This window comes from Prionailurus viverrinus, chromosome A3 (assembly GCF_022837055.1).
Source record: "Prionailurus viverrinus isolate Anna chromosome A3, UM_Priviv_1.0, whole genome shotgun sequence".
Lineage (NCBI taxonomy): Eukaryota > Metazoa > Chordata > Mammalia > Carnivora > Felidae > Prionailurus > Prionailurus viverrinus.
In genome coordinates this window covers 24,704,673-24,717,117 of record NC_062563.1, presented here as the reverse complement: position 1 = coordinate 24,717,117, position 12,445 = coordinate 24,704,673, and the positions used below count along the sequence as shown (strand labels likewise).

General features: G+C 35.5%; 1 protein-coding gene across 5 annotated transcripts in view; it reads left to right on the top strand.

Annotated features, from left to right (window-relative positions):
- Positions 1 to 12,445, top strand: part of ITCH (itchy E3 ubiquitin protein ligase) — a 147,522-nt gene that overhangs the window by 98,385 nt on the left and 36,692 nt on the right. For all 5 annotated transcript variants that reach the window (XM_047854672.1, XM_047854674.1, XM_047854675.1 and 2 more), the window contains 3 exons: positions 1,798 to 1,893; positions 3,128 to 3,302; positions 7,575 to 7,644. In XM_047854672.1, coding sequence (XP_047710628.1) covers positions 1,798 to 1,893; positions 3,128 to 3,302; positions 7,575 to 7,644 — 341 coding nt within the window. The remainder of the gene's footprint in view (positions 1 to 1,797; positions 1,894 to 3,127; positions 3,303 to 7,574; positions 7,645 to 12,445) is intronic.

Sequence of the window (12,445 nt, the reverse complement as noted above, 5' to 3'; positions counted from 1 at the left end):
GGGATACAGGTGTGCTGTTTTGAAGGGACACATGCACCCCCCCCCCCATGTTTATAGCAGCACTATCAACAGTAGCCAAAGTATGGAAAGAGCCCAAATGTCCATCAATGGATGAATGGATAAAGAAGACATGGCGTACCTATACAATGGAGTATTACTCAGCAATCAGAAAGAATGAAATCTTGCCATTTGCAACTACGTGGATGGAGCTGGAGGGTATTATGCTAAGTGAAATTGGAGAAAGACAAAAATCATATGACTTCACTCATAAAGTCACATATGAGGACTTTAAGAGACAAAACAGATGAACATAAGGGAAGGGAAACAAAAATAATATAACAACAGGGAGGGGGACAAAACAGGAGACTCATAAATATGGAGAACAAACTGAGGGTTACTGGAGGGGTTGTGGGAGGGGAGATGGGCTAAATAGGTAAGGGGCACTAAGGAATCTACTCCTGAAATCACTGTTGCACTATATGCTAACTAATTTGGAAGTAAATTTTAAAAAATAAAAAATAAAATTTCAAAGTAAATAAATAAATGGCGTATGGAAAAAATAATTTAGGAAACTGATAAAATTAGTACTCATAACCCCATTTTAATCTCCACTAATTATTTTAAAAATTAATAATACTCTAGTAGTTTATGTACATATATACATTCTGACATTCGCATTAATCCAGAGCTTGGAATCTAATTAAAATTAATTGGCTGATAAATTAATAAACCCTTATGAAATTTTTAATTGCTAAACAGGTATTATTTGTCTGCATAGTTGGGCCATTTTCCTTTTGCAAAACCTACACGGGAACCCAAATTAGAAAGCTATTTGTGCAAGGGATTACCATACAGAAACTGGTACTCTCCAAAGTAATTGGTACTTTTTTTTTTCCTTTTAAGTTTGTTTATGTATTTTGAGTGTGCACACTTAAGCAGGAGAGGGGCAGAGAGAGAGGAAGAAAGAATCCCAAGCAGGCTCCGTGCTGTCAGCCTAAACCAAGAGTTGGACACTTAACCAACTGAGCCATCGAGGTGCCCCTAAAGTGATTGGTACTTCTAAGCTTTGATGGCTTATTCCTGTCTTCCTCACTTTGGGGATTAACATACCAAGGAGACTGGAATACCCAGATTGACTTTGTCTGTTAAACTATGCAGAGACACATCTGATAAAGTCTTAGTTTTTGATTTCAGTTCTTCTGGAATGCAAATAGTACTTTGCCCTTGGCTCAGTCTTTCTTCAGATTTCATAACATTAATTACAAGCATTTTTTCCCCACTAAGTTTTGCACATGCCATGATCAGATTGAGATAGACTTTATCTCCTGAGTGCATCTACCTCAGACCTCTTTAGAAATACAAGGAATATGGGGCACCTAGGTGGCTCAGTCGGATAAGCATCCGGCTTCAGCTCAGGTAATGATCTTGCGGTCTGTGGGTTCGAGCCCCATGTCAGGCTCTGTGCTGACAGCTCAGAGCCTGGAGTCTGTTTCAGATTCTATGTCTCCCTTTTCCTTGACCCTCCCTGTTCATGCTCTCTCTCTGTCTCAAAAATAAATAAATGTTAAAAAAAAATTTTTTTTTAAAGAAATACAAGGAATGTCTTGAGCAGATACTTCTGCAGAAGAAAGCTTACTTTGTCATCCTCAGGATACCAGTCTTGCCTTTATTCATAAATTCTTTTGGTATCTTCTTTATATATTGACATACTTATTTTTCTCAGTTCTTTAATGTGGTCATATAAGAGAAAAAAGCAAAGACAAGTGCTATAGCAGCCTTTTAAATTTTGTGTTTAAGTTGGGAGCAGAGAGTGGACCAGCATGGGCGAGTTTACTACGTAGATCATATTGAAAAAAGAACAACATGGGATAGACCAGAACCTCTACCTCCTGGGTAAGTATCTGAATTAAGGAAGAAGAAAAGTATTTATTTAGAACTATGGATATCTGTATAAAATCTTCCTTATATCCCTACTTTTCCTCTTCCTTTCAGCCTTTTCTGTATCCTCTTTGTGTTGTGGTAGATGCAACTAGAAAGAAGAGAGAGAATTGACTGAGCATGATGATGAGCAATGAATTGATTTTCATTCATTTCTGACCTCAAGATTCTATAGGTCTTGCTATTTCCAAGTTTTCCTTTCTATACTTCATTCAAATCACAGGGTTTTAGAATTAGTTTCATCAAGAGTAATTATTTAACTGAATAAGAATCATATCCCCTATCATATATGAAGATAAAGTCTATTAGTATATAATAGTGAAGTAATTGTAGAATAGTTGGGGCAATAAAAGGATATATTAATACATGATGTTAAGCATTTATCATTTACATTCTAGAAAATGGAAGAAAATACTTGTGTTCAAGGGAAGTCAGTAGCAAACTTGGGGACATGTTTAATCTTGCTAGTAATCTCAAGTACACACATGAAAGGTATTGTTTCACTTGTTAAATTAGCAGATAATATCCAGTATTGATGAGATTGTAGAGAAACTTTACCACATAACATTGCAAGTGGTAGTATAAATTAGTTACAACTCTTGCAGGAAGTATCTATAACTATAGTAATGCACTATAGTAATCCTCTCCAGGAAATTTATCCTAAGAAGTAAATGCAAGGAAGAAAAAAAATTGGTGTATTAAACATATTTATTATTTTACTTTTTGTAATATGAGAGTATTAGAAACAACCATAAATAACAAAGTAGAAATCACCAAGTCATTGTATTAATGTTTACTTAATATTATGCACCCATTTGAAATGATCAGTAGTTGTAATCTTATAGAAAAAGTTGTGTCCCTATTAGAATTGCAACAGTCAGAAGAACATTAGAAAGAAAATGAGAACTTGTTTCTTAATTACTGTTTGAGACTTACTCACTGAATATACATTGTTGTTTTTAAAACCTGGTGCATATTAAGAACTTTTAAGAGAAATTTTTAGAAACTTCCTTTTATATTCACTTAAAGACCATTAAAAATATATATAAAATAAAAGAGTTCAGGTAAATGAAAAGTCTTTTAAGGTAAAATCTTACCAATCCTGCACCAGGGCCAAGATGAAGTCCTGTTCAGTTCATATCTGTATCACAAATAATTGTTGAATTAGGTTGTTTTTGTCCTGATTTAGCTGGGAACGGCGGGTTGACAACATGGGACGTATTTATTATGTTGACCATTTCACAAGAACAACAACGTGGCAGAGGCCGACATTGGAATCTGTCCGGAACTATGAACAGTGGCAACTCCAACGTAGTCAGCTTCAAGGAGCAATGCAGCAATTTAACCAGAGATTCATTTATGGGGTAAGCAGCCTGCTACACTATAAATTTAAGAGTACTAGACTTTAACCTTTCTTTTTTTCTTCATATGAAATGTTAAGTACTAAAAAGACAAGTAAGATGGCAGCCAGTTGTTGCTGTTGATAAATATATATTTAGACCTCGTCTCGAGTATTCTGTGCCTGTGATCTATTCTTACCTCTTTGAAACTTCTGACATTCAACGTCCTTTGCTTTGTTAATATCAAAACTAAAAAGTAATTAGGAAAACTTAAAATTCATGGATAAAAGAATAATAAAAATAAACCCAAGCAGCGTGAAGAGAATTAAAACAGTTTTAAATTTCATATTGCCTCGCTTATCAGAATATTTGAAGGTTTGGCTCTAAGAGCACTTGACTGTTAAGTGGCTATATAGAACTGATGACAGAATTGAATCATTTTGTAACATATGAAAATAAAGTTAACCTAATACATTGGTGCTCTAGGAGACTAAAGAAATTGGATTCCTTGTATGATTATTCTAAATATATTTTTCTGGTTTCAAAATTGTATTAACTTTGGTATGCAAACATCTCCTTTCTGGAAATGGTTTAAGTTTTACATTTTCCTTTAGAGTAATATTGCAATAATAGCAAAAAGTTCACCAAAGTATATTAACATTTTATTGTGTAGTCTTTGATGCTAGGAATTTTATAGTCTCTCAAATCATAAAGTATTATAGATCTTTTCTCTGAAGAAAGGAAAATGGTTCTTGGAGAAATTTGATTCTGTGTGCCAAACAAGAAGGATTTATTTGAGTAATACATAGAACTTAAACAGGAGAAAATCTCTCCAAGAGTTCAGGAGAAGCTGACCTGCTTCATTACCATTTCTTCCCTTTCACCAACATTGGTAGCATCCCTGTTAGAATACATCAGAGTAAAAGCCTGTCCTCTGTAGGCATTATTTTTCCCTCTTTTCTCCATATTCCTATCTATTTCTTGGATCTCATCGCCCTAGTAGTTTTCATTCACTGATAGAGACAAATTCGTCTTTTTTTTTTTTTAAATGTTTATTTATTTATTTTGAGAGAGAGAGAGAGAGAAAGAGACAGCACAAGTGGGGCAGGGGCAGAGGGAGAGGGGGAGAGAGAATCCCAAGCAGGCTCCATGCTATCAGCGCAGAGCCCGACATGAGTCTTGATCTCACGAACTGTGAGATCATGACCGGAGCTGAAATCAAGAGTCAGATGCTTAACCAACTGACTGAGCAACCCAGGTGCTCAGACAAATTCATCTTTATCAGCAGCCTTCCCTTCGCTACCTGGTTTTGATTAAGATACTTTATTTAATATGACAATTTTTCCTTCCACCTTCTATAGGCAACTGTTACTGTATTTCTCCCCAGTGGTTTTAGATGTGAAATTAATTTGTCTTTTGTCTACCTTACCCTTTTCATTTTTTTTTTTTCCCTGTACTGTTTTACATCTTCCTTTCTTTCTAAATTATAATCACCTTTGGTATGCCTGGCCAAATTTCTTCTAGGTTTGAATGCCTAGCTTGCCTGCCTTCTTTAAAGCTATTTTCCACATGGGTGTCCAGTGGAAAGAGCATGGGCTTCAGAGTCAGACATATGGGTTCGAATCCTGGTTCCACAGTTACTTTCTCTATATGACTTTGAGTAAGTTATTTAATCTCATCAAGACTCATTTACTTTAACTATTAATGTATGAAGATACTTCAGAGGGTTTTTTTGTTTTTTTGAGGTTTCTGTAAAATAAGGTTCCTAATATGGTTAGGACATATTAGATGCATAAAAATGTTAGTTTTCATTTTTTCTTTCCCTCATATCCACATTGTAAATGTGTGCTTTAGCTTACTTTTACAGTACTTCATCTTTTTTTTTTTTTTTAAGTTTATTTATTTTGGGAAAGAGAGAGAGAGTATGAGCACGGGAGGGGCAGATAGAGGGGGAGAATTTCAGACAGACTTCAGGCTGTCAGCTCAGAGTCGGATGATCAACCAATGAGCCACCCACGTGCCCCAACAGTACATGATCTTTTAAGACATTCTTTTTAGAGACTGATTTAGCATATTTCCAGAACACCAACAATGTATATTGCTTCATTGTAAACTTCACCAGTTTGATACTTGGAGTCTTTGGAACTTTTCTTGAATTGCATCTTTTACCTCATTGTGCATGTTCTATTTTTTTTCTTTTCATTTTTCCCCCTTTTATCCAAAAGAATCTGACCATTTTCCTGAAATTTTCCTCTTGTTACAGAATACTTTTAAATCCTAACTTAAACAGCCTATTTTAGTTACCCTTAACATAGCTAGCAGTAACTAACAGTAACTGAATAGCTAGCAGTAACTGAATTGAATGAATTGAACATTCTTAATATCAACTACTTAAAAAGGGGTGGGGTGGTTGGTGACATATTGCTGAGAAAGTCTGTTTTATTAAATGGCCTTTGTTCCAGGTCAATAGACTGTCATACACCTAGCTTTTTTTTTTTTTTTTTTTGAGAGAGAGAGAGAATGTATGAGCGGAGGGGTCTCAGGGAGGGGAGAGAATCTTAACTAGGCTTCACACTCACTGGAGAGCCCAATATGGTGCTCAATCCTGTGACCCTGGGATCATGACCTGAACTGAAATCAAGAGTCAGAATCTCAACTGACTGAGCCACCCAGACACTCTGCATTTTTTTTAAAAGTAGGCTGCACACCCAACTCATTACCCCAAGATCAAGAGTCACACGCTCTACTGACTGAGCCAGCCAGGCATGCCCCTACACCTAGTATTTTTAACCTCAGAATGGAAATGATTGATGATGGAACATTGTATAATGGCTCTTCCTGGCCTGTGGTTTCAACATGTATGTCCCCAACTTATTTAACCAGGGAGAGCCAGTGGAATGGGCTAGGGTCTTAGAAAGTTATCAAAATAGTTGGGCATATGCCAGACTTTTCAGACATGTTCCATAACCAGGGTTCAGACCTTTTATGGTGTTTCTTCCTGGCCTCTCTGCGCTCACCCCTTTTCATAATTGTGTCTGTCTGGAGGAGCAAGGTCAATTCTTGACAGGTCTGTCTTCCAAGAGCTATTAAATCAGAAGTAGAGTATCTCATATGCTTTAAAACTTTGACAGTTAACCCAGTTTCTGTAATAAGTCAATGACAAGGAGAAAAAAAAAAAAAAAACAGACATTAGGGGGAACTGCTATAGATCAAGACTTAAGAGATTCGGCCAAATGTAATGTGAGGACTTAATTAGTGATTGGGTATTAGAAAATAAAATTAACATAAATTCTTTGTTAGGTGTGATAAAAATATTATGGTATGTAAGATGTCCACAAATTTTAGAAAGACATAGGGGTAAAATGACTCAATGATTCAGCAAAGAAGAGAGGGATAAAAAGAAAATTTGGCAAAGTCTTGATAGTTGTTGAATTTTCATGCTGGACATATGGGGTTCACTTTCCTTATTTTACTTGTATATATTTTTCTATTAATAATTTTTGTTTGAAAAGCAGTCTATTATTTGCTTTTATCTTACTAAAGGAGAAAGGTTTTAACCAAATCTTCCTCTGAGAGACCATATATTATCTTCACTTTATTATACATTTAAACCAGAACATACCCATTAACCCTGCATAGAGTCACTATGGCTTTTGCTTCTCTCTTACCAATGGTTGACTCCTTTTTCCAAATGATTTCCTTTTATCTAGCCAAACTTCTCTGTCTCCACCAATGTGGTCATTGGAAATAGAAATTTAAGAAGTCTTCTATACAGATCTAGGCTTGTCGACTTTCAAACTGGAATTCTTTCTTTTTACTCATCTGACAGCTTGTTCTTCCTGCTCCCCAACTCCCATTGTATACACAAATATACCATGTTTTGTATTTAATTCTCTTTGAGTTAGAAATACAAGGTTATTGTCAGCCATCCAGTGATTCTGAGTACTGTTTATAAATGACTCTTTGGGGATTTATATATTTCTCTAATTACTCATTTGTAGCTGAAGAAGAAGAAAATGGTCCTTTGGGGTTGAGGATTATGTATTTGTAATATTTAAATTTCAAGTAATTTCAAGCATTAATGTTTACAAAGATTTTCTTTCTTTACCAGAGTGTATTGGCATTTATCCACTGACCATGTGACACATCTCTTAAGATGTGAACTCTGTAAGAGTGTGTTATGTTACATATGGCTGGAGAAGGACATACTAGAACTTATAACCTTGCTTTCAGGTTATCTGATTAAGTTGTTCATTATTTCACCTTTTTGTTGTTGTTGTTGTTATTCTTTTTTAGAATCAGGATTTGTTTACTACATCGCAAAATAAAGAATTTGATCCCCTTGGTCCCCTGCCTCCTGGATGGGGTAAGTGACATGATTCTTTTTAATTGCATTTGGTCATTTTAAAAATCAGGTATTTATGGATGATAGCCTGTTCTTGCCTGAGTGAATGTCTGGAGGCTTTTTGGGTGTGTTAGTTTAATTCAGAGTGCCAAGTGGGTATTAAATTGCCCAAAAAGGCATTAAAGTTCAAGTTGACTTTCTTATTATAATTAACTTACATTGGAATTCAGAATTATTTTACTCTTTTAAAGGTTAAAAATATTTTGCTCACTTAGCAATAAAAAGAAATGGATTATTGATACAGCAATCTGAATGGACCTCAAGGGCATTATGCTTAGTGAAAAAAACTCAATCTTAAAAGATTACATACTGTATGATTCATTTTATGTAATATTTTCAAAATGACAAAATTACACAAGTGGAAAGCAGATTAGTAGTTGTCAGGAGCCAGAGCCAGTTGTAGGTGGGTGCAAATACAGGAGTTAAGAATATAAGTAGTTCTTACATGGTGGTGAAATAGTTCTGTATCTTAATCGTGGTAGTAATTACACAAGTCTATATATATGGGTTAAAAGTGCACAGAACTATACATTCGTATTAATGAATTCAACTTAAAAATTGGTGAAAATGGAATAAAGTCTAGAGTTAACAGTAACATACCAGTGTCAGTTTCCTGATTTCGATACCGTACTATGGTTATATAAGATCTTACCATGGGGAAAAACTGGTGAAGGATCTGTGAGATTCTTGGAATGATTTATGCAACATCCTGTAATAATTATCTCAAAATAAAAAGCTTAAATATTTTGACCACATTTATGCTTCTGAAACACTGTTCATGGGTGCCTGGGTGGCTCAGTCTGTGGAGCGTCCGACTCTTCATTTCAGCTCAGGTCATGATCTCATGATGGTATCAAGCCCCTGCACTGACAGCAGGGAGTCTGCTTGGGATTCTTTCTCCCCCACCTGTGCGTGCGTGTGTGTGCATGCACGCATGTGCTTTCTCTCTTTCTCAAAATAAATAAACTAAAAAAATAAAAACACTGTTCAGAGCGGATGAGTTGATGTAATCTTGAAAGAAAGTGAAAAAGGGAACATCTTATGCTGGTGACATTGTGCCTTGCACTGGTCGACATGGCATGTTCTATTAATTCAACTTTGTTAATAGATTTTAAGATGGGCCTACTCTACCAATTTTGTTTTATAGTATTATATAAGTCATAGCATAGTAGCAAGGTTCCAGAATAAACATGGCTTCATAGTTTTGCATGGAAGCTGAAGAGAGTTTAGAAAGTAGAAAACAGCAAACCCATTTATGGAACTACTTGAAGTTTTATCTTTAAGAGCCACAGATATTTCATAATTTGGGGGCTAAATTCCAAAATTAATATTTCTAGATAGTCTTGTTGGGAGGCACTGGCCTTTAAAATACATTGCTCTGGCATTACTTTATTGAGGAATGGAGAAAAAAAATGATGTGTCAACATCATATGAATCTGGACAGTAAATGATACTGAATACTGTGAGAAGCCCCATTGCTCTTAGAGTTATTTATCTTTAGCACTCTTGTGAGACAGATAAAAAATGTAATAGATCATACTTATAACTGTTATTGCTATTATCGTGTAACAAAGGGAGGGCATATGAAAGTGAACTGTGAATTTCTGTTTCACCAAAGCCTGGCAGTATGATAAGGAGTCTTGTGTGTGAGTTTCAGAGTGGAGAATACATGTTTGGTATGAAGTACTTTAGAAAAGGGGATGTTGCCTTTATGAAGCATATTGAACTAGACCTGTCAGATTGCATTCCTACACATGGATGATTTTCCCAGCTTTATTTCTAGAATTGTCATATGTCCATGTTACAGAGGAGAAATTGATGCACTGAAAAGATATATCTGAAGGTCATGTGTTATCCTCTTAATTTTATTGCAAATAAACCATGACCCAATTAGCTTTTGTCAGAAGCACAGACCATTTTACTCCTTCTCCAGAGCAGCTGTAGGAAAAAATGGCCCCTTGCCCATAGAAGCATGAATTGTTGGCTATGTTGCCTTTATTCAAAAAAGCTTTTCCTGCAGGTTGGTGCCTTTTGTATTTATTATTATCTTCATCACTAGGATCCTTCTCATTTTCACTTTAGCCAACAACACTTCCCTAAAATACTGCCTCTAAAGACCCAATCCCAGGTTACCCAAGTTATCAGAATCTTGGCTTGCTTATTTTACATTCTGCTTATTTTTATGTTTCACACTTCAGAAATTGAGGTATACCCCTCCTCCTAAATGAGTTTATGATCACCCTGTTACTTAGAACACTGCTTCATGACTCTCTGCCTTTGGGGCACATGCCTTATTTGTGGAACCAGTGACAACATTGGTATATTGTAACAGATGAAACTCTACCTGACATATCCTCAGGATTGACCCAGGAAATAAAACCCCAACTTACAGCCTGTGTTTACATTCTGAAATTGACAGCATTATTTTTGTGACACAATATTTTATTTTATTTTACTTTTTTAATTATTTTATCTTGAGAGAGAGAGCAAGGCGCCCCGACATAATATGTATTTGAAATTCAGCCTCCTCACCCTTTCAGACTTTTTTGTGCTTGGACTAGACATTACTGCCTCACAAGCTGACAGTGAAGAATTTTTAATACATGCAAACTAAAGAGGCTGGAGTACAAAGAATGCTTTGGTTCAACAATGTAGTCTAATAGGGCTTTGTATAACTGGTTTTACCCATCAAGTCTAAAGATATTTTCTTATTTTGAGACTTGCTGTGAAAGAATATGTAGAACAGCAATAAGCTTCTGTTTTTTACTGTTTTATTCAAGTCAAGAAGTACTCTGATCTGCATTCAGGTTTGATGTTCAGTAATCTCAGTATTGTTTATCGTGTGACTTCTTTCAACAAAGGAAGAAATCAACTCTATAGCCCATCTCATTAAAAGCAGATGAGCCTTCAGTTTGCAAGTGCATCCACCTTTTTGAATTTTGTTTTTCACAGTTCCAAGAATTGCTGGTATCAGCAGTGTATACTTAGAACATAGATAGAAAATCAGTTTTCTATTAAATTTATCCTGCCTCGCTAACTTTTGAAGAGAAAATTGCTCATCCTGAAATCTGAACTTATATGGCAGCTATACACTTAGGGTATTACTTGTAGATTTAAAAAAATTACCTGAAAATTATTTGAATACAAAAAAAGTACAGATTTTGCAAATATATTTAAAATTTTTAAATTTAATATGTCTGCCAAGAATATTAACTAATATTATCGTGTAGCCAACTATAGCACTGTGGATGCTTCTAAAAAGAAGCTTCAGAGACAGACTTAAAGTTGGTTACATTTTACACTGAAAATGCCATGAGCAGCAAGGCCAGTATTAATATTCACAATGTATCACAAGATGCAGAATCCCGTTTGTCTGTATATTATGCACACTTGGGGTTCTATTTCCATTTTAGGCTCAAATGATGTAGAAAGTACCTGAGATGTCAGGATGAGGTTCATGATACTCACCAGCATACCCCTTCTAACCTCACATATCCTTACTCTACTCAAAATCATGAAATTAGGGGGCGCCTGGGTGGCGCAGTTGGTTAAGCGTCCAACTTCAGCCAGGTCACGATCTCGCCATCCGTGAGTTCAAGCCCCGCGTCGGGCTCTGGGCTGATGGCTCAGAGCCTGGAGCCTGTTTCCGATTCTGTGTCTCCCTCTCTCTCTGCCCCTCCCCCATTCATGCTCTGTCTCTCTCTGTCCCAAAAATAAATAAACATTGAAAAAAAAATTTTTTTAAAAATCATGAAATTAGTGCTGGAGATATAGTTAAAAGTTACCAAATACTAACTTGACATAGCTATATAATTTGGCCTAAGATTTGTCCTGCAATAACTTGCTTAGAGAATGATTCAAGGGACCTAAATGTTACTTGAAAAATAGATACCAATTTTTCAAACCATATGAAATTAAAAATGGCTTTATCAGCTTGGGATTAACCTTAAAATTTTGTTTGAAATTGTTAACTTTTAGAAACTATGTTTTTTTAATGTTGGAATCCATTCTATATTCTTTACTACTTCACTTAATTCATTTTGAGACATCAAAAAAAAATTCAGGTACAGGAATTATCTTTTGATGAAGAATTAATTAGTAATAGAACAGAGAAGTCAATAGTTCAAAACAACAGAGCTTAAATTTTTTTAACTATTTGGTTATTAAAAGAGAAAATGATATCTGCATGTCTTCTAAGCCCTAATGAGAAAGCTCAGGGATACAGGGAAAATTTTGTAGGACGGGATAAGAAAACAAGAAGAATCCTAAATAAAGCAAGAGGCAGACAGGGAAAGAAGTAGCAGTTTCAAAGCCAATATATTAAAGAACTGAGCACTCTGTCCAGCCTTTGTGTAGAAAGTAGGATTTGGAAACCGAGTGTATTAAAGAACAGAGTATATTTTGGAACACTGTCTTCCCTAGTTGAATAATGCCTAGCAATTAACAAAGAAACAAGTTGTGTCCCCCAACCATTATTATTTTAAGAAATGAGTTGATGGGGTATGCAAAAAAAAAAAAATCCCTGAATAGAGACCTGAGTTTCCATTCTCTCACTGCTATTTAGTTCTGAGATTTTGGGCAGATCACTTAACCTATCCAAGTTTCCTTATCTTCCAGATAAACTGAAACTGTCTATTCCTGGGACTGTTAAGGATAAAATGAGGTCATGTATGAAAAGTTAAAACGTTAATTATTCTTGCTGCCTTTGGTTAGATTGAACAGAAAGGTCCTGGGGGCAGGACATTGTGAATTAAAGAATAAA